The 26,532-nt window shown below is 41.5% G+C and overlaps 1 protein-coding gene across 7 annotated transcripts in view; it reads right to left on the reverse strand.

Annotated features, from left to right (window-relative positions):
• Window positions 1-26,532, reverse strand: part of znf516 (zinc finger protein 516) — a 57,973-nt gene that overhangs the window by 12,280 nt on the left and 19,161 nt on the right. For all 7 annotated transcript variants that reach the window (XR_001777439.2, XM_008432004.3, XM_008432005.3 and 4 more), the window contains exons 2-3: window positions 6,975-9,078; window positions 3,832-5,136 (exon numbers count right to left, since the gene is read on the reverse strand). Coding sequence is in view for 6 of the 7 variants with exons in the window: in XM_008432004.3 (XP_008430226.2) it covers window positions 3,832-5,136; window positions 6,975-8,721 (3,052 nt within the window). In the remaining variant the exon portion in view is untranslated. The remainder of the gene's footprint in view (window positions 1-3,831; window positions 5,137-6,974; window positions 9,079-26,532) is intronic.

Genomic DNA, 26,532 nt, shown 5'->3' on the forward strand with positions numbered 1-26,532 from the left:
TGATGTTGCGTGGACACGTTAATGGACTTAAGCAGCAAGGAAGAAGGAACTTGAGAGAGAAACTTTATGCAAAATGCAAAGTAAGAGAGGTTATGTACAGTTTGTAAGGCTCAACATGTTTGCTTGAAACTTGAATTGATCTAGGTGAAGAGTCCAAACCAGAAGTTTAGCTTATAGCATCCAGTTAAGTTCAGTTAACATTCTCCAACCTGAGCTGCGGGAAATCTGCAACTCCTCCAGAGTAACCATGAGCCTATCTACTCCCAGCCTGTCAGCTCAGGTTGACACTCTTGGTAGGTTTGCAGTTATGCTATAGTCTTTCTATTTTGACGTGTACAAAGCTCAGGAGGTTGGTCTTCTGGTGCTGTTTGTTCTCTTTAAGGATGCTTTCACACCTGATAGTCCAGGAAGACTTGGCTCGATTGGGAACCAAAATTCTAACATTGTGGTTCTCTTTCACACTGCACTGTCAAACACTTTCAGCAACCAGTTCCCCTCCTCGCCTGTGGTGGCACTGCACCACAAACCTTCAATGGTTTTTGGTGCAGAAGACAAGCAAGTCTTTCTTCTTCTCAAAATGCAGGCAAAAATAGAGTGGTGTGACATTTTAGCAGTCCTTGGTAAAAGACTGAGAATTATTTTCTCGCTAGGCGTTTTGTTTGTTTTGGTTGTAAAATACCCACAATGCCCTGCGCTTTAGTCTGCTCCCTGTTTTTGGAGCTGACTCCTGTCTGCTTGACATTCGCACATGAATTCAAACTGCGCTAGAGTACACCTTCACCGAACTGGGAGCTAGGTTTTTAGGTGGACCAGAGTTCGCTTTTTGGTTTGATTGCGCATACACACTTCCCCAAATGAACCGGACTTTCTAGACAAACAAGCCGGAGTTCTACTAAAGCAGACTAAACGGAGGTGGTGTGAATGCGCCTTACAAAACCTCTGAGGCCTTAAAAGAACTATTAAAGTAAACAGAGGTGGATTTTATTTTCTCGTTTCACAGTATTTGAAGGTAAATGGTTGCAGCTGATTTTATTTAGAGCTATGGGAGTAAAGGGAGCTGAACACACATGCACTAAAAGCTATCATTTTCCTTCCAGTTTGCAGCTACGCACCAATTTGTGCTGACCTGTGTCAATACTTTTGCCTGGCATTGAACTGACAGGCTCTAGGAGTCGGTTTTCAACATGAAGTAGGACTTTTTTTTTTTTTTGCATTTTCAAAACCCATTTTGATACCTTTTGTGTAACCAGCTCCATTTCTGCAACCAACGCTAGATTCTTATTTCCAGTCCTCTTTCAATATTGGAAGCAGAGGCAGCATTCGCATGGGGCCTTTTAAACTTCTCGCATCCATTTAATGACATTCTGGACGTAACAGACACACACACCTACAAACACACACACATACACTCCTATGACCTCTCTTGCTGACGGATAACAAGCCCGAGGCTTCGTGGCGCTTAATGCTTCCAAAGCCTACAGCGGACGAGGATCGCCCCTGTGCACATACCTGGACGAGTACCTAGTAGCTGTTTATGAATGTTTCTGTGTTGGTAGGGGGCGGCGGGTGAATGGGGAGGGGGCACAGCAGGAACAAGGAGGACAGAGAGGTGGAAGAGGTGAAAGAGAGTGTGTCTGGCAGCCCGACTGCTGGCCTCTGGATACTCCACTTCTACTCTGGGCCGCCAGCCCTTCTCACTGACGCACTAATGAAAGACAAGACAGGGCTGGACAGAAAACACAAGCGCACCAACACACACACACACACACACACACGTACATGTCGGCACGTACTACAGAGGGAAACAGGAGAAAGACTCAGTTGCTCAAAAAAGGTCACTTTATAGCATGTGACTCAAAGGGCTAAGGCAGATGGTGACGATATGCGCCTGGACGGGTGACAGCGATGTCACACGTCTGCTCTGGGGCTGTTGTCTCTGACCCCTGGCTCTGTACAGCCCCGCTTGACCTCAGAGACACAACCCAAACTGGGCAAATATTACGGATGTTGGGTAATGACCATTTCCAAAGCAGCTGGTGGGGTAATTATTCTGTCTCATCTCTCTCTTGTTTTTTTTTTTGGCCTCCCTTTTCTTTTTGTTCGCTTTCCTCTGCGCGAGTCTCTTCGTCAGGCGGAGCGCCGTAACCCAAACAGTTTGTGACAGCTTTCTGGAACAGTGGAGCGGGGGTCCGTGAATGCCTCGCAGACCTGAGAGCAGAAAAGGTTCTCTCGCGTCTTTCACGGTTAGAAAAAAAAAAAAAAGACAAATGTTATCTACGCACTACTACTGCTTTTACATCTTAAACCCAAGAACATTCAGGTCCAACCAGGAACTTCAGCGCGATTCATGGGGGTTTCATGTGAGGGAACAACACAAAGGCGCATATTTCTGTGGAGTGGAAATGAAATGATGAATGCTTTTAAGTAAGACAACCTGATATTTTCATAGTAGACTTCAGTTACTACAGCTGGAAACCCTTTAGTCACATAAAGATAGTTACATAGGCAACCTGCTATCACCTAAATAACCTTTCCAGGGTTAAATGATCAGGATGTAGAGAAACTCATCCATGTGTTTCTTTAGTTGCATTGATTACTGCTGCAGCTGATCCAGAATGCCACTGCTCATGTTCTCACTAAAACTAGCAAGATGGAACACATCCCCCCAGTTCTGAAGTCCTTCCACTGGCTTCCTGTAGCTCAAATAATAAACTTTAAAATACTTTTATCAGTAAAAAAAAATCCTGTCAATCCCACTAGGGACAAGGATGGATGGAGTTTATGAACGGCTTAACACCACAATACATTAAAGATCTGCTGTTGCTGTATCAACCTTCCAGACCTCTCATGTCTTCTGGTTTTGATCTGTTCTGCCTCCCCAGAACCAGAACCAAGCATGGAGATGCAGCATTCAGCTTCTATGCACCATAAATCTGGAACAAGCTTCTGGAAAACTGCAAAGACTGAACCACTGAGTTTCCGTTTGATTCCTAGTAACTGGAACATTGATCAAAATATTCAATGTGTATTTGCTTGATGATGGTGTTTGAAAAGGTGTAATGTTTATTGCTTGTTTCATAATTGGTGACTGAAATAAGTGTCAATGGTGTAAGGTATTTTGCACTGCCTTGACTTGATAGAACTGTGAAGGAGATTGACAGCTCAGCTCAAAGAAAGCCATTTTGGAAGGAAAGTCATGAGAGTTTCTGCTTGAAGTTTGCCACATACCATGTGGTGGGACAAGCGGGTCAAAGTGATGCGTTCAAAAAGTGATCTGGGCTTACATATGGATCACTACATCACCTCGTAATATTACGAGGTGATGAGACACCATGAGACACGGTGGTGGTGGTATTACCCTGAGGGTATGTTTTACTGCATCTACCAGGCAGGTCAAGGGTTAGAGTTTAGATCCTTCCTGGTTACACCCACCATTTCCATCATGTTAATAGGAGCTGCAAAATAGAAGCGCATACACCGGTTTGGTCTGCAGGAGGCGGTGTCGCCGCATCTACATTTTTGTAAAAGCCTGAGCACGGCGCGAGTGGCTCTTTGCCAGAAGGCCAGAGCAGCAAGGTAGGGCACTCTCTTTATAGATTTTTCTTCTGCCAGCTATTGTTGTTCGAAAGGGCTCAGAAGCAAGCCATCCAATTTCAGTAAGCATTTCTTTATTCCTTCTGACACTTGACATTTTCTCTGAGATCAGCTGCTTGAAGCTACTTTTGTGAGCTGATGATGGGGAATTTCATGTGAGAAAGTGCTTTTCATCGTAGAAGCATAACAATTTGGTGTAAATGTATGAACAGAGTGTGGTTAATGAGTAATTTATACCTGTGGGGTCCATCAGAGAGTTGGCTGCACCCCAGTGGTGGTAGAAAGGAGCCAGATCGTGCGGGTTGTATTTCTTAAGGTAGCCCAGGACGTCGGTTGACATGTCTGGTGTCTCTCCAATCGGCTCTTGCTTCACATCCCTACGGCTCTCTGACGGTATTGAAGATAATGAGGGGGAGGAAGAGGCCTGCGCCACGGCTCCCTGTGTCTGGGAGACGCCATAGCTGTGCGTTGTGGGCAAACAGTGGTTGATGGCATTGGGTCTTGAAGGATTTGGCCGACTGTGGATTTGGGAACTGGGGAGCGGTTGATGAGGGGAGCCCCGGGCTCGGCTGTACTCTGAGAGGCTGTGTTGGTTGGTCAGCATGAAGCCCAGACCCTCCTGAGGCATCATGTAGCGGTCTGCCATCCTGGACGCTGCGGAGGAACTGAGGCCTGATGCAGGCGGTCGAGAGCGGCTCCCAGTGTTCTTCTCCGAAGAGCCAGAAGGTGCCCGAGTGCTGACACGAGGATAGATTTCCGCCTTGGGTCTGAAGCGCTGACTTTGGTCCTCCATACGTTTACTGCTACTGCTGCTGACTGGCCGAACGGGGACTCTCCCAACCTGCTTGCCTGATGCCGATGAAGAGATTCTTGAGGATGGCGTACAAGGTGTAGAAGATGATGATGGGGTGACTGCGTGACTGACCGGCCTGCTCTTTTTTACAGTTTCACTGGTGCAGGTAGGAGGCCGCGTCCGCTGGCTCCGCACGGTTGGAGGGAGCGGCTGACATTCCTTCCCTTCCAGCACAGGTGGAGGTCCGGTGCGTCTCTTTGAGGACGAAGTACTGTCCCTGGAAGTCTTAGAGTTGTTCTTAACAGCCCATTTTGGAGCCAGATTGGAGCTACTGCTGTTGATGCGGTGAGCCACTGTCTGATGCATCCAGAGCACCTCTGGGTAGCGGGTGGAGTGAGAGCAGAAGGAGCACTTATGGCTTGGGAGGTTCTTTTTATCTAAAGTTATAGAGGCTACGCCCCTGATCCCATTGGCTCTCACACATAAATCCATCGGGATCATGGCGGGATCAGATGAAGAAGGACGAGCAGAGAGATAAGCATTTGGAGAGGTTTTTAGCCCTGGAGTAAAAGCTTTCTTAAGTTTGGGATAACTGCTGAGAGACCCTCTGTCTGAGCTGGAGCTGGGACTGGGGACAGGGCTGGGTCTGTCTTTGGAGGCAGCCTGGTGTTGGACGCGAACATGGGTGAAGTAGGCCTGCGACTCTGTGGTGACAAAGTCACAAAGGCTGCAGATGTATGGCTTTTCATCTGTGAGGGAAAAAAAATCATAGTTACTAAAATCAGGCACTACAAATTAAACAATGTTTAATATACCAATCTAACTCTGGCAACAATCCTACAGATTTATCTGAATTTCGTCTGGATGTAGTTATAGTAAGTAACCACCAGGGGTCAGTGTAGCCCAAAATAAAATCTGATTTAAAGGTCACCTTAAGATTAGTTTCTAGTTCAACACCATGAATAAATCAAACAATGAACACATTCGTTAGGTTTGTTGTAGCATGATGATAAATATTGATGGATATGACTTTGGATTTTTACTATATTTGAATCATTATGACTAGTAGTCATAATGATAATGACATTATAATAATAATTATAAATTTAATAATATAATTATAATGGTTATAATAATAATAATAATAATAATTAATAATAATAATAAATAATAATAATAATAACTATGTCTTAATATTATTATTATTATTATTATTATTATTATTATTATTATTATTATTATTATTGTACGTTTTTTGTTTACATTTGTTTCATTGAACTGATCAATTTCTCTGATGTGCAACTCCCTCAATTGTCCACAAGGTGGCGTCCACAGCCTTGTAATTGAAAAAAAAAAATGGTTTTCCACATTAATCAAAGTTTTCTCTAGCCAGGAAACAAGTTCTTGTCGGAACTACAAAATACCAAGAGTAAGTCATTTAAAAAATGTCACTCATCAATACAAAAACAAATAGGAATATCAGGACATTGTGTACGTTTGTAGACATACAGAGATAAACCAAGAAGAAAAAATGATCTACACTTCAACCTACTACTAGAAAGGAGATGCCCCTGCCTGGGAATGCCCAAGTGCAACAACCCCTTTTGTTTGTTCCCTCATGTTGCTAACTAACTCTCTCTCACAGCAATCTGTTTTAACATTAACATAAAAGGATGCTTAAGTAGCTGAAAGATATAACAGTAAGTGAAAAGCATATTCACACACAGATCTAAAGGGGGAGAGAAGGGGGGCTAGTTTCCTGAGACAGGAAGACCTGAAATAGCACACAGCTCAATTGGGCCTGAAGAAATGTTGCAGCTATTTTAGAATGTCAGCACCAGCTGGGAAGAGCGGAGACGATCGCTTTGTTTCGTTGCTGATATAAACAAATGCATCAGGTTATGCAGAAATATTAGGAAAACATATATTACAATCCATCGTTGAGCATTTTAAAGTAATGGTCATGTTTTCTTTTGTCTTTTCTTCTTTATTTTTCTATTTACGCCGTAGTGTCACTAGGCTACAAAGGTCGCTAAAAATGATTAGCATTCCAAAAATGCCTTTTGCACTGCTGAGGTGCCATCAGGAAGAAGAGCCTCAGTTAAGCTGTGAAGTTTACAGCTGGTTCATATTACATAATAATGTCAACAAACTCTCCAGCAGGACTGGAAGCTCTGCGATCTGTTTGATAGTGTTTTTAAACAGCACTTCTTTTTTTTTTAAAGTGTAACTCACACTGGTGAAGTTTGGACATTTCACCACATGGTGGCTCCAGTGTCCATTCCAAAGAGTCTGATAAGCAGAGCATTCTTCATCATTAGTTGTTTACATCAGAGTGACAGAGGTATTGAGTGGGAGACTTAATGAGGTCTACAGTCCTTTCTGCAATTAAAACTGCTGACAGAGTTTGTTCCAGTTTCAACAGCTAATGCAAAGCACTAGAAGCCATAACGTAAGGCAAGTACTTACTAGCAAATCCTTTTTATTTATCTGTAATGACAGTTATTTTTCTCGTTACTGTTGTATACCTCTGTTATGTAAAGGATTTTTGTTGTGTAAAAAGGAGAACCGAAAAAGTCAAAAGTACCTGCAATTTCCCCAGAGTTCGAGGTTCCCATCTCGGAAGCCTGATCTCCAAGCGTCGACGCAGGTGGAGAATCTCCATACCCTGGGGTGCTGGGTCTGCTGGGGCAACCGGACTCCGGGTCACTGGTGGGTCCCCACTGATCGTCCCTTCCAGTTCTTTCCTTGTCTCCCACTGGTGCCCTGCCGCCATCCTTCCTATGAACCCGCTGGTGGACGATCATCTGATGGCGGCTGCGGAACATCTTGCCACACTCGAAGCACTCTTTGCCTTTGGAAGAAGACTGGGATGGTCGCCGTTTGTCCTGTCGACTTGAGGGGCGGTACTCTGAGTCGCTGAGGCTCTCCGGTGTCCTGTCGCCTGAAGATGTGTGGCTTCCCAACCCTGAGCTGCTGCGTCTCCCTGAGCTGCGTTTTTCTTGGCCTTGCAAGACATAACGGCTGTTCTCCTTCTCATAAACCACTGCGGCATCGGTAAGGGCTTCGTCCTCCATGCTCCCTCCGCTATATGAAGCTTTGTAACTTGGCTCCACTGGCTCTACAACTCTTCCTTTAGTGGCTAATTGCCAAGCCTGGTAGCTGCAAACTGGATCTAATTCTGGAATCCTTTGACCAAGAGTTCTTTGCTCGCTGTCCTCCTCTTCACCCGGCGTCTTTCCCTCAACGCATTGTAGGTTAAAGTATTCCAGGAGACGTCTCTTCGCAGCTGGTGAATCCTCATCATCAGTAGACCTGCAGTGAACTGGGGATTTTCTGCCACAATTAGGACTGTGAACTTTATCGTGGGCTCTCAGGCTTTCTTTGCTGTGGAAAAGGTTTCCACATTTCGAGCACATCTGATAGACAGATGTAACAGAAGTTGTCGTTATGTCGGGATCCTGTGCTACGTCATTTATAGTGGTGGGAGGCTCTGCCGAATCTGCTTTGGAGCGAGACCTGGACCTGGTATTGTGGGTTTTCATATGCGACTTGAGAAACCAGGCTTCGCGGAACCTTCTTCCACATATTCGGCAGCAGTGATCAAGGATTCCGGCGTGTTTCTTCATGTGTGACTTCAGAAACCAGGCCTGGCTGAACACCTGGCCACAGGTCTCGCAGGGGAACGTCCCATCGCTTTGCGGCTGGACGGTATCAGGCTCGGTAATGACCTCTTCCTTAACTGTGACCGTGTCCTCTTCTGCGTCTGCTGTTATGTGGACTTTCTCAATGTGGCTCAGGAGCTGGTCTTCCCGCAGGGCCTCATACCCACAAAGGCGGCAACAATACGGCCGCTGGTTGCTGACAGACTTTTCTCTTTTCATGCTCCGCGCAGGCATTTTCCTTCGACTCTCCTCTCCGACATCCCCGTTGATCATCTTGTTGCAGGCAGAGCTGCTCTTAGTTGGACTGGTGCCTCCATCCAGACCCTCGGAAACCTTCATCTCCTCCTCCTCTGCTCCGCCCTCTTCGTCCTCATTAGAGTGGTGGCTGGACAGCGTGCCCAGTTTGTGGCTGCGGATATGGACTTTGAGGTTGCCCTTCTGAGATGCCCTGTGGTCGCAGTAGGGACATTTATAAGGGCGTGCGCCCGTGTGGCGTCTCATGTGCTGCGAGAATGAGCTGAGGAAAGGGAAGCTGCGTCCACAGATGTTGCAGTTGTATGCCTCTGGGATTTTGTCATCCTCGCCTTCAAACTCCTTTTCAGTGTTGGCTTTTTTGCCAGTCAGCTTCTCCTGGGTCTCCATGACCTCTACGCTGTCTCTAGGATTCATGGTATGGATGAAACCCCCTTTTGTACCTGGTTGTTCACAGGTTCAGAAACATTGGAAATCACTGCTATCTAGAGAAGTACATCTAGGGATATATTTCTGTATCAGTCCCGTCAGCTAAAACGCCACACTCAGATCTCAAGATACTAATAAAGTCAGTGAACTGTGTACCTCACTGCTCAAGTAAAAACTGAACATATCAGTTTCTTTTTCAGGTCCTGATCATCATTGTCGATTAAGGGGATTTTTCCAAGGTTCTGCTGATCCACAACACTTTTTGTACTCCTTGTTCTGGCTCCGTTAGCCTTAATTCTAGTGTATTTCCACACATGTGTCACAGTGACATTTCCATCACAGGACCTGCAGAGTTGAAAGGAGACAAAAAATGAAACAAACAGGGAAAATTGTTAGTAAATCTGTGTCACTTTAGCTTCAAAATCAATAAAACTAATCTGATATTTTAATATGTAAACAGGTGGATAAAAAAAAAGTATTGTTGGCAGAATCTGCGAGCTGTTTGCTTAATTCTAGGTAGATCAAAGATCAAAAGTTGACAATCATTGTAGGTCAAAACACACATTTGCAGTGGTAACGTAAAACACGGCCAATAAACACCAAGCAAACATACAAAGCCAATAAAATGGAGTTTAGAGTTTAGATAAACTACGTTCAAGCTAGTGTTGTGCACCTCTGCTATTCAGGTCTATGTAGTGGCTCTGTGATTGTGCCTTAGTGGTGCACAGCCTGGGGGGGGGGGGGTTGGAGGGTCTTGATGCCACAGCGGCTGAGTCAACACTTTACACAATCAGGGTGATGGCTGAGGTGAGGGGGAATGGTAGTTGTGTGCACATCAGCAAGATCAGCAGCAGTGCCACCCTATTCCCTCCCCGCTCCCCTCCCCGCTCCCCTCCCCGCACGCCTCCATCAACTGACGCTATCACATGACAGGGATCTTAAGTACACAACAGGAAGTGGCTCTTCAGACAGTTTGCTTTGCTCCGTTTCTCAAACGGGAGTCTGAATGAGGTCGGGGCACGAGTCAAACAGAAAGAGAAATACAGATAGGCATTGAGACTTCAACAGCGTTGACTAATATCACGCCACCAGAGCACTTTTTACTCAGTAAACGGTCGGACTCCTCAACACCGTGTTGTGATTCGTGCATATTTTTATTTTTATTTGGTCTGAAAGTTGCCAGATTAAATGTGAATCTCATCATTGTGCTTCATTTAAAAGGTCGTTATGAACATTTAATCAATCAAAATGGCACATTTTACACGTAAAGTCAGCAATTCTCATCACTAAACAATGGAAACGTTAAAAGAAATTTCCACGGGAAGCCTGCCTGTGCGCGTGGACTATATGAAATGTGACTGACAACATTATTACAGGCTATTACACAGAGTGTCAGAGCCCATAAGCTCAGTTACTGCCAGGCTCTAATTACAAGTGGATAATTGATCATAATCACAAGAGGATAAGGTGGGGGAGGAGAACAATCATATGTCTTAAATTCTTGCAATGAAAATGACTACCCTCGCACCAGAGCCTCTTATCTATCTAGTCTGGTACAGGCTGCTGGAAAGCGCCTGAATGGCATACTGGGATTGTTCCCGGGAAGCTTACTTCCAACAAGCGAGAAGCGCCACCGCCAGGAGTGCAGATGTGGCTGACATTCTTTAGAAACAAAGTATGTTATCAAATCCAGACCTCTTAAGTTACTGAAGAAAAAAGATCTAAAGAGAAAAGAGGACAGTTTAAAGGACAGTTTAAAGCTCCCTTTAAACTGTCAGTGAGTCCTAAAAGAGCGCATGAATCGAAGTGGCTTTCAGATTTTCACCTTCGTCCAAAAGGTTTTCTCAACTACTGTCAGATTGGTTTGCTTTTCACTCTTTCTCCCCAAGTTATTTTTCCTAAAATGATGAATTGTCACTCAGGTGTCCCACAAAAACAAAGTGATAGGAAGAGATAGCTCATTGGTTTTCAAGTGTGTGGTTCTGTTTAAAGGGTCTACGCAGGTGATGCATGCAGTGGATAATTTTCTCTTGTCTTCATTGAGGTTAAATCTAGATTAGCTTGTCCCAGAGTCTAAAGCCAACACCTACTCACAAGAGGAACCAAGACGAATGCACACTTCTTGCTTCCTAAAGCGACTCGGATTTAACAATGTTATAACAGTTCATGTGGACGCCACGTCAGGGAACATTTTAAAGTGCTGCCATGTTTGCATTGGGTGGGTCTTTGCAAAGAAGCCATCAATTATTTAAATGGGAAATTGAGGTAGGGGACAGTGCACCAAAATGATCTTCCTGTCTGAAACACATAATCAGGACCAAAACAGTGAAGCGTTTTCAGTTACATATAGCAATAAAAACAATGTAAACAGCAAAAAAAAATGCTACAGTGGTTTAAGTTATTGCTGCTTTTTTACTTTTGCATCAGGGAGCTAGCATGATCAGAAACAGTCTGTGTTCTGTTCATGTTCCACACAGGAAAATCATCAATGACGCATCACCTCCAGCCTCCGTTTTCCATGTGAATAACTTTTGGATTCAGTGTAAATAAACGCGCATGTCAAACTTCCATTAGCTGGTCGTTTGGGGTGGTAGAATATTTATACTAATGCCAGGGAAAAGTCAGAAAAGCTGTTTTTCTTCTGCATTGTATTAAGATCCATATTTGTGATCTGACCTGTTTACAATTTCCAACACAAGTGACATAAAGTTATAAAAATGGCCTTTAAAGGAATAAGTGGATCTGTCCATCTGTTTCATACACCGTATTACTAATTCTGTGAAAGTAAATGGTTGGTGGTATTTTTACTTCTGCATATGAGAGAACTAAATATATTTTTACATATTTATGTATAACCCTTATTAGGAACACATAATACGCTGCCATATGTAAGAATATGCACTTTATGGCATATTCTTACACTGTAAATTTAAGAGAAAAAATTACTTTTAATGGTAAAACATACTTAATAAATTCAGAAATAAAATACATTTTGCCAATATGGCTACATTTTGTCAAATATAAAATCTCACAGATTTTTGAAAGGCATTAGCTCTGGAGACTCAGGTGGTTTTTAGAAGAACATTTATTATTTTATGTCTCTGCTCATTTGGCAATTTTGAATTCTTATACTTTTAAAATGAAAAGTCCATCAGAGCTACGTTGAACATGAGCTGATCAAAGAGGCCAAAGTTTCAAATAAAAAGAACCACTGATTCGTCCACAGCATCACATATGTTCCCCAGCATTCGTAACAGTGGAGGTTAGGTGCTTTTCTGCATCGTCATCCCAGATCCACTTTGAGTTTTTGTTCCTGAAAAATTCACCCTTCGCCTCAACTGTCCAAACCACAGTCTTACAGTGAAATTCCTGGCAGCGTTTGGTTAACTTCACAAGTTTACATTTGTGATGGTGGGGCAGAGAGAGTTGTTTTAAGTTTTCCAAAACACAGAATTGTTCTCTAAAAGTGAACTTTAGGAATTTGTTTTACTTCCCTTACGGTCCTGCTCTCTGTGGGTGGCGACAAGATAAAAATGGATCCTTATCCGTCCTGGTGTTTCAATTTGCTTTCAACTTTAACATTTTTTTCAATGAGTAGCATTTTTTTCCTCTAATAATAATTTCTTGAATTTTGAAGACCAATCGCACGCCTCGCTTTTGAATGGCATGTTTTCTTGTGCTTCCCATTTTGAAGAGTGCCTAAGACAGACAGGGTTTAACAGTCATTTATTAGTGACTTTAAAATGCTTAAATTTCCATAATTAAAAAAAAATTGTATTTCCATATTTGTTTTATTAGAAGTGTTTCAATAACTGGGCGTAAAGAATTTTATAAAAGAAAATAATAAAATAATCTTTGGGATTTTCTCTCCAACTAAATGTTCTTAAATTTCAGATTTTTCGTACATTTTCAGTGAGATTATGCCACTGCAAGAAATAACGTACAACGGTACAATAAAAAAAATTCCATCTGCTCTTTGTCTCCACATTATAATGTTACTCGTTTCTTCTGCTTCTGGTGCTAAAAAAAAAAAAAAAAAAATCAGGGGATAATGATCTTATTTCCCATTAAATAGCCTCACTGACCAGCGTTCAGACGATGCAGCAGTAAGCCTGTCCTCCACCAGACAGTCACGTGCAAATTGAAATGTAATCAGATTATCCACCAGAGGGGAAACAATGTGGGCCCCTGAAAACTGTGGCTAAAGAGAGAGAAAAAATAAATAAATGGCTTACAGAGAGGGAGGTGGGGGGGAACTGTCCAGGAGAGATGAACAAGATTACTAATCGCTGGAGTCATCAAAAACGAGAAGATGTTTCAAAAGATTAACCAAAAACAAAAACTGCTGGGATACTTGTTTTTCTTTTATTAAAAATAATAATGCTTCTTCGCAAGTCTTCCATGCGGAGACAGCCTAAAGAAAAAGGTAAAAAAAATAAATAAATAAATAAAATTGGCCGTGATTAACCCTAACTGGAGCGGCAATTGGTCTTTTATTTCGGAGTGTAAATGTTCCACCCATCCCAACATTTAACACCTGTTTCTCTGAGCCTGCAGGGACATAATCATCCTGAAATACAGTGACCTATCCAACCTCAGTCGAGCACCTTGTCACTAATGGACACTTGAGCAGGCGTATGATGAGTCACCGGGAATGAATGGAGCCCTTCGCTCAGTTGATGATGACTGCTGTGTCAAACAAAAACAAACCACAACCCCCGACCCCCCGACCCTACCACCGCCGCCTCCATCCGAACGAGCTCAGGCTCTCTTCTGCCCTGCTATCCGAGCGCCGAGGCGCAGTGGGCGGAGGAACGGGAGAGAGCAGGAAATCCGCTCGGATTTTTCCCATCCATAAGTGGGCCGATACGAAGCAGGCCCGGCTATTTCTGTTTGGGGTGGACTTGTGAGGTCCACATCTGGAGAGAATCTTGAAACGAGCACCGTTAAATTGTCCGTGAAGCCCAGAAGAGGACCCGTTTACAGTGTTACGTTTGTGTTTGTTTTTAACCTACTCTTAACGCTCCGGGCCAGTTTGCCCCTTCACCAGTTCATACAACTATCCACCATCTCATTCCCTCCTATGTCCATAAACAAAACTTCTCATACCCATGTAATTAAGGCATTGCTTCTTTCTGCTTCAATAAAACAATTTAAAAAGCCATTACATTACACACCATTAGGCCTGTCATGATAGCAAACTTTGCCGGACGAAAAATCGGCCCAGAAATGATTGCGATAAATGATGATATTATTGTTTTGAGATCATTTTCATGTAATATAAAGGCATAATGCGAGTACACCCTCTGAAAGAACAACTAAGGCCGAAACAATAAATACAATACATGGTTAAGTCTCCCTAAACAAATTTCTTCTGAGGCTTCTGAGATTCAGTCTTCGATAGAAAGAAACACAAGAATAACATGCAATCATGCAAATGCAAATGATTGAGCTTGTTTTAATTTATCATGAGATGAATTGATTTATTGCTTATTGAAACAGGCTTACACACTACTCCCATTTATCTTGGTTCTGCTCTTGTAGGGACCAGGTAACTCTTAGAAAACATCATGAAATCAGACCAGTGACTGAACAGTCAGACGTTTTGTCAACCAGAAATTAGTCAGAGCCCGTTGCAACCTCCCGCTGATTCTTGTCTGTCACTTCATGAGTCACATTTTCCAGAAACACCGATATTGAACTGCTGAACACATTCGCCTGGATCAGATTCTTTTTCACACCGTGGAGAAACCTGCGCTCCGACTAATTGCTCAACTTAATTAAAAAACTACATACCCCCATCAAGGACATTAACACTTGTAGGAAGGGTTGTCTCGTCGCCTGACACCTACTTTTTATGTTTTTTCCATACATAAGTGCTTAACTGAAGCAGAACTTCTGAATAAGGTTTTTTTTTCTGTTTGTTTGCAAATTTCTGCAAGAAAAATATGGCCAGACTGTTACTGATGTCCTTTACGAAATCTTTAATCAGTCGCCCTAAAACAGCTCATTTTCTTTTCGGGGCCACGTCGAGATCATTAATGTCCTGAGGCAGACTGTGTTGAGGTACTAAAAACTAAACTAGACCTTTCTCTGCATTTGATGTGTGCTTCTAATGTTAGATATTTAACACTGAAGTAATTTGGCACCGATTTGATTTGACTCATAAAATAATATTCAAGCACAGTGTCCTCCTGAAGTTCTACCAGGGCCAGCCTGCGATAGAGCTCAAAGGACCACAATTATGGCGGGCCAGTATTGGCCCGCAGGCCTCGAGTTTGACACGTACCCTAAAATATCTCTGTAGTAAAAAAAAAGCATATCAAGGATTAGTTTTGGTATTAGAATCAAACTGTTAGCTTTGTGACAGTCTCACTTGTCAGAACACAAAAAACGAGTTTTCAACATTTCTCTCTACTATTATTATTATTATTATTATTATTATTATTATTATAACCACAATGGTTTGAGAAAAGCATGGAAACAACTTGTTACCAATAAGACGTAACATCACAACCAACTGCTTGATTGTGCACTTCCCTCGAGGCATAAACTCGGGATGGGTACGAAAAAAACCTCTGCTGACTCAACAGCTCCCTCTAGAGGGTTCAGATTTTGCTTCCATATGTTGCAGGAAGTTGGCAAGAGGACATTCCAGTACGGACGTCTTTTAAATGAAGTTTTACACGAAAGGTTTCTGAAAGTGAAATTCTCCTTTCGTTCTGTTTGTTTTTTGATAAAAACTCTGTCCTGCAGCCAGGCTTCGTCCTTCATCATGGCAATCATCTCAAAAGGAAGCTCTGGCACAAATCTCCTGCACCCCCGGGGTGTGGGGATTGGCTCTCATAACACACTGACTCACTCACTCTGTCACCTTATCATTGGTAACGACTCCAGGTTGTTCTCGTGGGGGTCATCCTTTAGCCACGACGGGATCTTTCTTCCTCCCACATGCGGAGGATGAGGAACGCTATGAAAAAATACGCAGTTGTGGGTTTGGGGTGGGGGCTAACAGAGACTGAAAGCTCTGTTGTAACAGCAACACAAACGCACGCACACGTCTAGGGGAGCTGAAAAATCAAGATGCAAAACAGAGGGGGCTTTTAATTTTGCGCGCGCACGTCTTTTCAAAGTCCACGTACACACACTGCGGGCTGTTGACAGTGTTTCATACAGGCAGCATTGAAAGCTTGGTCAGCTGTACAGAGGTTCACACACAAACGTACATTGCTACATACATAGAGCACTTCACACACACACACACGCACACACACCCCCACGCACTCCCCCCTCCCCCCACACACGCACACACAAAAAAATCCTCGCTCTACTCTACAGTTGCTCATAAAGTGGAGACATTCACAAAGACAGGGGATCTATGGAGTACGGAGCACACACACGCATACACACGAAACAACTCAGAGCATAGGCAGTGTATTCTCAGACCAATCAATAATCCATTATGAACAAACTGCTCTTCACCTCCTGCCCCGTTCAAAACCAGCAGACAAAGAGGTCTGCTGTACGCTCCACGATGAAAAGAGAAAAGGAAAGCACAGCTGGAAAGATCTGCCAAAAACACACACAAATACACGCCTACAGGCTGTTGGCAAAACACAGACATGCACACACACGCACACATGCACTGAAAACTTTATTAATGCCAACAAATGTGTCATGCCATGGAAAAAAGCAAAATACAAGGAAGGTAATCTGCAAATGTGGCTTTCAGAGAACCTCCTGCATCTTTGGTGTTGATTCCCAAACATCTGACAGATTCAGAACTGTTTCTGTTTTGCAGTAGAGACGCATGAAGTCAAACTGCAGGGAAACGAGAGAAAGCAGGACTGCAATATTAGAGATTCTTCCTGCCCACAGCACTGCCAGAATCAATGACTCTCCGAAGATATTTTGATGGCATGAGTTACAACAACGTCATTTGGGGTAAATAAGCAATTTTTTGACACTCCACAGGTAACAGGACGGCTTAATGTATGTAGTACATCAACATTTCATGGTTTCACCTTTTAGAGCTTTCAGCTTTTATCTCTTGTGGAGGATGTTAGATTTAGAAATGACTGAGACCTTCATTGAAATCTCAGAGTAAAGGTATCCAGAGGGCAGCAAGTGGCGACCCATTGATGAAGACTGTTAGTCCTCGACAAAGTTAACAGAATTGTGCAAAGGGAAGATATGATATGAAAAATTGTACATTTCATATCTGTCATAAAAAGCTGCTAGTAATAAAACCCAACAAAATCAGGTTTGTTGTGTTTTTCAGAACAGGAGACCAACGGCAACACAACAAGGAGTAAATTAGCCTTGATCAGACCTGATGGCGATGGTCGTATACTTCTACTTTTATCACAGAAAAAGCTTCATGTTCAGACTCAAACTTGACTCCTACACAGGTTCCAGTCTTGAACTCGATCGTTGACCACTTTGGGTCCACTTTCAGCCGAGTTAGATGATGGTTTTCCTCCTTTACGCCCCGCTGTGTCAGAGCAGGTCATTCTCAGAAGCAGGAAAAGCAGTGGGGGGGCTCTGTGGCATTGTTGGGGTCTCCATTTCCCATCTCTATTCCTGGTCTCGTCTCTGCCTACCCCCACCCCTTAAACCGAGCCAGAACAATGGAGTGAGTCCATGCTGTCTGTCCCCCCCCAACCCGCACCCCTCACGCCCCCGCCCCGATAAATAGCCTGAGAGGGGATCCTGCTTGCCTGTTCTGTTAGCGTGAGAAGGGAGAGAGTCCATCAAGTCTCTGTTTATGTGTATGTGTGTGTGTGTGTGTGTGTGTATGGGTGTCAGTGTGTGTGTGTAGAAGATGGCAGGTGTTTTAGTCAACCCTGTCCTGTTACATGCTGGTGGGTTTGCTGAATGGGTTAAAAGTATACAACTCAATACCATAAAAAGTGAGTAAATAAAGGAGTTTAGACAAAAAATAAAGTCTGAAAAATGTTAAGCTGTAAAAAATGCTAACATTTCAAACTTTTTCTTTTCTTAAAGTATTTTTTTCTATACCTTCCACTTTTTAGCAATCGAGCCTGAGCGATACCTGCCGGGACAATTCTGCTTCGTTTTCAGCCGACAACCGCTGCCTTTTCTCAGGGGGCAAACCATCTTCAGCTTCCTCTGGGATTCACAGTGTGTTTGCATATAAGTGTGTGTGATGTGTGTAGGGGTGCGTGTGTGTGTGTGTGTGTGTGTGTGTGTGTGTGTGTGTGTGTGTATTTCCCTCCCCCCTCCTTCTCAAACTCTGCCTGTTTTTCTCACACTGCTCGTTAACCCCTGGTTGCTCCTAACTAAAAAGACTCTCTGCGCCACAACAGCCACCCCACTCCTGAACCGCAGCACTTTGTCTTTTCTCAACTCCATAAAATTCAAAAGTCATTTTTAATTAGTTTGGAGTCGAAATGGCAACAAAACCCCACACCCTTAAATCTCACCAGCCAAACAAACAAACAAACAAACAAAAAAAGAAAGAAAACAAAGTCCAAGAAATCTTCGTCCTGAACTGCTGGGCTGGATGTTCTTAACCAACTGTGTCTTTTCTTTACAAAAAAATATATTTCTGGGACATCCATACTCCAAATGATGAGAAAAAGTATTTACCCCACCACAGATTTCTTCTTTTTTTTTTTCTGACACTTTAACGTGTCAGAGTGTTTGACAAATGTCAATATGTAACAGAGATGGTTTTAGTATGCGAGTTTTGAAAGATGTCATTTCTTAAAATCATTTCTTTTTAGAAAACGACATTGTTCTAAATGTTTAAACTGTCACTATGTCGTAACAGTACGAGAAAGATAGTTTGTGAAAAAAAAATAAAATTGAGATCCCCCTGCCACTTTCCTGTGGTCGTGCTCCCATCTGTAGGTAAGATATTCTTTTTTAACAAATCTCATTTTAGTTTTATGGCAGATGTAATGGGACTTCAAAAGATTTCCACTTGTGCCAAGTCAACAGAATCTCTTCCCAGAAGTCTAAGCAGTCATTAAGATGCCTTTTCTGGTAAATGTCAGAAAGACCCGTGTGTTCATTCTGGTTAGCAGTGCTTGAAACTGTTTAATTGAAGCCATTTCTGTCCATTCTTCTGAACTCTGGGCACTGAGTAGTTTCAGACGTGGTTCCCAAACTCTGGAGTACAAAAGCCTCAGTAATTGTCATTATAACTCTTTCCAGACTTATAGATGTTAATAAATTTGTTTCTCATCTAATCTTGAATTTCTTTGCACTGGGGCATGAAGCGTCACCTTCTGAGGTCCTTCTGTCTACTTCGAGTCGTTAGCGATCGATCAAGGGATTTCTTGATTTTACAACTGAGGCACTAACCAGGCCTAGTTATGGTTTGTGGAAGTGAAACTAAACTTATGTGGTCAATCACAGTAAACCCATGATACAACAAAGCGATTATGACTTATTCGCCCAGGACTGAGTTTGTGTGGATAACTTTTTCCCTTTCATAATTGCTCAAAAACAATGTTTTTGTGTTTTCACAGCACTGTAATGGTTCTGTGTAAAGAAATGTTAACGTTTTCTTTTTCTTCTTATTATTCTACATTAAAAGTGAAGGCAGTACAGACTGGAAGAAGAAGACGGAGCACGAACAAGAGCGCAACAAGAGGCCGGTTAGTGGACAGGCCGATCCTCGTAATAGCCTCTGATTTAAGTCTAAATTGAAACACCTCCTTCTGTTTTCACATCACTCCCCGCTGTCCACTTTGGTTTCGGATGAACTTCCTCCTCTTCTTCCTCGGTGCGCCTCCTCATCTGTCTGCTGCTCCGAACGGCCCCTGCAGCTAATCCTAAATCAGTCTTTCTGAAGTGTAATTAGACCAAAGACCTCAACTCTGGCCACTGGTCTGTCAAGCTGTCGCACTTTCTGATGAAAGTGCTTCATTTTGTTGCCTTCTGAGAAGGGATTGTGAAGTTGTGAAGAGATGTTACACATGTTACAAATTCCATGGATACTTTGTTAAGGAACTGCAACTTTGTTGGTTCGTTCATGTCATTTTGTTACACATGATTCTCATTTTTTTTTTAAAAGAGACTAACCTAAATAATGCTGTATTAATGAGAATGAAACAACATTTTAGCATCATTCTTTCTACTAGAAAAAGGATGGAAATCCACATTTTTTGTTTTCAAATATATAAAATGAATAATTTTACATGAATTCCTTAGATTTAGGCTTGAATTCCACAAATTGTGTTTTATTTGTGCTTGTCTCAGCATAAAGTGGTCCAAAAGCCAGAAAAGCTTCAAAAATAACAGCAAAACCTCAATTTAATAAAAGTTTTAAACATCATAAGCTGCATTTTAAAGAGTCACTGTTCATTGTATCATTTACAGTTTATATTTAAACAGTGAAAAGCATCTATTTCAGATTTTAGCTCATATATTTAAGCTGACTGATATGAAGTGCTAAAGCATTAGCATTAGAGGCTAACAGCTAGCTTGTCATGGAATTCTGCTTTTTTCTTGTCTGTCACAATTTCTTTTCTTTCACTAACAACTAAAAGGTAGTTTTGTCCGACAGCACAAGACATCTTGGTTAGCTAGCTCTGTCGACACATTTGGCCTACGTTAGAGCCACTTCCTTTTATTCTTCAAAATAAGACGCCGTGTCCAAATTCGGGGGTTGAATCCTTTGAAGAACCCGGCCAGCCCGGTCGACCGTGAAGACCAGAAGTGAACAATTGTAAAAATTGGAAGGTCTAGCCCTCAGATTTATCCCCGTCACCTAGCAACTGTGACAGTGCTAAGCACAAGCTCCTAAAAACAGAGCTTTCATTAATTATTTAATCATTTTAATTAATTTATTTCATTATTTAATTGAATTATATCCAAACATGTATATTTGTGCACACCTGTAGATCTCAATCACAGATACAGCATACTGACTGCTAAGCTTAAAAAACTCACCTTCATATTCTGTACTTGTGATTTATTGCACTTTTTCTACCAGACAAAGTCACATGTTGACACCAACTGGATTCAACTATTAGCAAGACAGACTTCACCGTGCTCAAAACATTGGTACCACTTTAACATCGCTAGCGCTAACACTCCTAGTAAGATACCGTCCTATCAATTAGTTTGCAAATGAAGATTTCTGGTTCTGCTGCCTACAAAAAACTAATTTGGGTCGCATTTTCAATTACATAAACAAGACAAGACTCAAGCAATATCTCAAATACTTCCTTCCAAAGGATGTTGACGTGAAGACGCTTGAGTTCTCGTGAAAAGCCAAAATCGTGTCTGCTAAGTCGAACATGCGTACATCAACGCCTGCATTGAGAAACAGGCTGAAGAGCTGCATTGATTCACATCCAGCGTTTTTATCGCTGCACGGACTATAAAAACGATGAGTGAAAACACTCTTCGCCTGCCCCATTCACCGGGAAGCCGTGCCGTGCGTCTCGTTTTCAAACCTGCCTCCACCTGAGGAACACACATTACAGGAGCTGTCAAGATCAGATAAGAGAACACAGATCTGCTTCGGAGTCTTTCTTGCCGCCTGCGCTTGTACAAGCGAAAAACACAGCCAGGCAGGATAGTAGGGTTTCCAGTGAAATCTCCTAGTGACTCTGCTACAGAGAGTATGTGGGCAGTTGTTGAGAGAGGTTCACACACTGCTTTTTTGGCACGTACATACTTCGAAAATTTTAAAAAAATAAAAAAATTTTAAAGGGCAAAAATAAAAATGCTTACAGACAAAAAATCCTGGTACACAGATCAAGTTATTTTCACTTTTTAACAAAAAACCATAATCAATGCGTAAATTTAAGGCAGGATTATGGGCTGGCCACTTCAGCTCTGAATTAAAACCCAACTAAACTTTCCGCCAGTTTGATCTACACGGTCCCTCACATACTTTATATGAAGAAAAAAATGCATTATTTTATCATGCGAAAAACTGAAGCATTTATGTTTTCGTATGAAAGTAGAGCATACCACTGTTTCACTTGATCGGGGCCCAATCACATGCAAACGCTTAGAGGCGTCTTTCCTCTACAGGAAGCTTTTCTAGAACTGGGCTAGTTTTCTGGGTTCATTATCACACTCTTATATTTGCAGTGCATTTAACAAGGTAAAAAAAATATTTTTAATATTTACCAGTAGCAAATTTACCTCAGAAAAAGGCACCAGTATAGAGGTAGTGTTTTTTTATTTACCAGGAACTTGTGGATAGAGAGTTGTGTAAGAAGAGTAATAAGCAAGTCCAATGGGTTCATTTTCTTTTTTTTTCCAACCTTTAAATTGAGTGTCAAATTAAACTAAACAACAGTTCATGTATTCTGTCAACTTTGATATTTTAAGATCTAATATAGTTAATGTCTGCTTATATTCAAGTCTGGGAAAGAGGGCATAAATCCTTCCACTCAGAAAACAAACCTGTTTTCTATGATTTTGATGTGATTTTACAGTAGCTGTTTCCATTATAAATGTGCGCAAAACTCTGTCAATATTTCGCTAACGTTGAAAAAACCCGATTTTGCAATTGCTGTGTTTCCGTTAAGTAAAAAAACAAAATTCACACGTGAATAACGTGATAAGTCATTAAAAAACATCATCCTCAAACTACTTCCTGTTGTCTTCTTCTTCATGGTTTATGCCAGTGGCAAGATCCAATCATTGAATGTGTGACTTTTGGGGAAAAAATGTTTCTTGGCAGTTTTGCAAAATAAACCAATTTTGATTGGTTCATAAAAACCACCTCATCCTCCCGCCAAAATGTTTTATCGTAAGACAAAAGTTTTGTTTTTTTCAATATTGCTGTGTTTTTATTAAGCAAATTTCTTTTCAAAATATCAAATTGCACAATTATATGGTCAGTGGAAACACGTATCTATTGCTGGGAGACTGAGACCAGTCAAAAAAGCACATCAGTGAAGTCTCTTTAAAAAATGGTTCCTGCTACACCTTTTCCACGGAGTTTGTGATGACTTTGTAACCTCTGAATTTGGAGTTAATGAGACAGAGTCATCAGTTACAGTTTTGTTTCGTAGAAAATCATGGTTTTCAACTCCATGATGTAAGCGTCTCTGTCACTCTCAGTGTCTGAGTAAGACCTTGGCTGACACAGCTGCAGGGGGAGGAGGGGGTTACCGCTCAGCTTCTGCTGCTGCAATGGCCCTGTTCCACAGTGGGAGTGATCACAAAAATAAAAAAAAAGGCCAGAACAAATTAAAGTTCTGGGGGGAAACATTTCAGATCTCGTAGTCGAAAGGAGTCGTAAAATGCAGTTTAGAACTTTAAAGCCTCTTCCTAGTAAAAACACAAAAGAAACAAAATAATAAACATTTTATAGTAACAGCGTTTTAATGCCAACTGCCCTTTCGCTTAACAGCCTAGTACAAGTTTAAAAAGTAGTGTTTCTAAAATAATTTGCACTGAATAATCACCCTTTTTTCTGTCTCCACTGCTGCTATAAAACCTCCTTTGCTACAACCAACCATCCACATCTTTGAACATCTGCGTTGCCAGACTATTCTTGCATTGCTTTGTGTGTGTAGAGTGCTGTAGACGGTAACTTCATCTATTCACTTTATGCCATGATAATGAGCGCATGCCCAGACAAATACCACTTTTCCAACCATTTCTACCACACTAACACACAAATACAAGCAAGATGGAAATAAACATTGCTTAATAATAATAATAATAATAATAATAATAATAATAATAATAATAATAATAATAATAACAGCCCTGTTTTACTTGTCTGGCCTAATGTGTTAGAAACGGACTTACATAGGCATATACTGACGTTAAAGAAGCGATATCATCTGTCCCTATTTACCGCAATAAAGGACGACAAACTGGCAGAAAGATGGCAGAAATGTATTTACATTTAACATTTTAAAGAAGAATTTTGACAATTTTTGCCCAATTTCTAACTCTAATTAGCTTACTTTAGATGCTGGGTGAGTAAGTCTAAAAGAGAATGGGAATGTTGACAGAGCTCCAAGTCTACCTCCCAAAATATATCTTTATGAATCGTAGCTAAAGGTCAATTCACCCCTTCACCACTTTGTACCTTTGAATCTTAGCAATAGGTTTCATCTCTTTATATTTTTAATTAAATTCCCGTAAACAAGCTGCCATCTCCTGGGGTACTGCAACCATCATCACATGCGAGTTTATTTTCCTTTTCAGTTACGTATTTTTTTTGTCAATTATGGAGATAACTGTCATGCAAATGTTAAAATCTAACTTTTACTTTTAAATCAAATTCTCTGTGTATTTCTAAAAACTTTGTATTACACTCGATTTTGGTTGTTATCCTAACTAGGGATAGTTATTCCTTATGAAATTTACAAGATTAGGATCCCTGATCAGTTACGTGTATTTAGATTTCCTCACAGAAAACTACGACAAGATAATAGAAAACGTCTTTAAACCATTAGCTGTCGAGGCAATTATGAAACGTCCCTCTCACAGTACAAAGCAGATGACTCAACTTCTAACCAAAGGGTCGAGTAAGTAACAACCACAGCCGCATATGTCCGAAATTGAAAAGAGGTCAAAAGGACAAAGATGACACACACAGGCTCCAAAAGAGAAGGCAGCTTTTAAAGAGCGTTTCGTTTGAGAAGTCTGAGAAGAATAGATAGGATTTTCTCTGTGGCAACAAATTTTATCTTAATAAAATTCTTCAATTTGATCTGTCTTTTAACGTCTTATAGTTAAAAGACATTACACTCAATGTCTTTTAACTAAAGACTTCTCAAAACTTCTTCAACCACAGCAGACTAGTTTCTCCAGTATAATTTTAGTTAGTTCAATGCTGCAAACTAGATGTTTATTGAAAAAAAAAAAAAACAGCAGAGCCAAATGTGATTTAAAAACATCATATTTCATTTGTATCTGCTGATTACATGTATTTTTTGTGTGTGTAAGATTTACTGAATATGTCTTGGCAATAAAGAGCAACATTCCCTAAACGCAAAAATGTAACATCTGACGTACTCATGAGCCTGGAAAGTCATCTTTACGTCATGAAAACATAGCTTTAGTCCCTACAGAAGAATTATTAAGGGAATTTGAGAGAGGAAGTGCAAAACGCCAAAGTTTATAAAAAGTAAAACTAATTTATAGCTGACCATTAGCAGACCCTAAAGAAATGTTCAAGAAGTTGCGTGTAAGCTCCACATCTGCCCAGGAGTTTAGAGCCAATAAATAGAAGAAGAAGAAGAAAAACAGAAACTGCACGAAAAACTAGGGCTGCTAGAAAGAGGATAACAAGCATCGTTAGTACTCAAGAGATTTTCAGGCAGTCACATGACTCATTTTCTTCAACCTTGAGTGGGAGCTTATGCGTCTTGTTATGATGGACAGCTGTGTAAAGAGACAGAGATCCCATCTGGGTCATGTCTTATCAGGCCAGCTTATTCACACCGATGAAATCATAGCGGCTTGTCAAACCCACCCAGTTAAAAGAAAAAAGACAACCATAAACCAATAAACGGAGCAAAACAAGGCAGCATCAGAACGAGACGGGAACAGATGCACGTCAAGGACTGCAGAGAAGGCAGCGCGGATAATGAGAGGGAGGGCAGCAAGGCGAAGATAAGTGGTAAATAGAGATGTAAAGTCGGCAGGAGATGGATGGGGATAATAGGAGCGGACTGAGAGGGAGAACGAAACGGAGATGCTGCAGATGGAGGGAAGGAATGGAGGAAAATGTAGGTCGTGATCCACACGCCACAGAGCTAACTCACGTAGCAAGACCCTGACTCCTGAGGTGTTTGGAAAATTGATCAGTAGCATCTAATAAGAAGTTATCTGTGCCAAAAGGGCTATCAGCTGTGACTTACTGTTTTCATTATTCTTATTAAATAAAAAGACTTAAAGTAGAGATGTATGGGTGCTTATATTGTTGATTTTGAATTGTTGAGAAGTTGGCTAAACTTATTTTAAGTATTCACTTTAAAAGTCGCCGACTTTTTGTGTGGTGAGCACATTCAGCATAACTAAATTCATAGTGTTTGTGTTGAAAAAAATTGGGAAGAATAAAAAAACAAGAACTGTGCTCACCTCAGCCTTTTTGCTATTTACCCAAAGTCTTACTCTCTCTCACTATCTCACAGCCAGAATGAAGAAGACAAATCAGACAATATCTTTGTGCATCTTTAATCAAAGCAGACCAATGGAAACCGTCTTTTGTTACAGGTTTGTTTTCAGTTGTTTTGTTGGGTTTTTTTTAAGTCCAACTGCAATATAAAGAACAAATGAGTATGTTTGACATAGGTGTGTTTGTAAAAGGGTGGGTGTCTGGGTGCAGCAAATGACAGGTTTCCTCTTTCTCCTTCTTAAATGAATGTTTTAGTTAGGGAAGCTGAGAAACGTCCCGCTGAACTATTAGCTGTTACCAAACTGAAAACAGGGATTTCTTACGACGGTGTGAAGACATGCAACACTCGCAAAGTCAGGAAAGCTAAAAAGAACGATGCACTGAATAGCTTGTGTTTACATCAGTTAAATGCACTTCAAGAATTATTTTGAGACTGATTAAAATAAATTCTGAAGGTCTGCCTTAGTTTGTTCTCTCACCTCCTGAAAGTCGGTTTAAAAAAAAAAACAGATTGCACCATCCTGTTGGTAAATAAGGAGCATTCCTCAACCTGCCTGTTTGCAATAAAGCTTATCAGCTTGGCCTGATGTGTAGCTGTGATGTTACAGGAGAGCAGCAACTGGATCGGCATATGGCAGGACCCTCACCGATGGCCTGGTAAAAGGTAGCAGGCCGGAGTTAATCACCAAAATAAATGGGAAAATACCATGTTACAATGA

The sequence above is a fragment of the Poecilia reticulata genome, chromosome 16 (genome assembly GCF_904066995.2).
Source record: "Poecilia reticulata chromosome 16, P_reticulata-male-v2, whole genome shotgun sequence".
Lineage (NCBI taxonomy): Eukaryota > Metazoa > Chordata > Actinopteri > Cyprinodontiformes > Poeciliidae > Poecilia > Poecilia reticulata.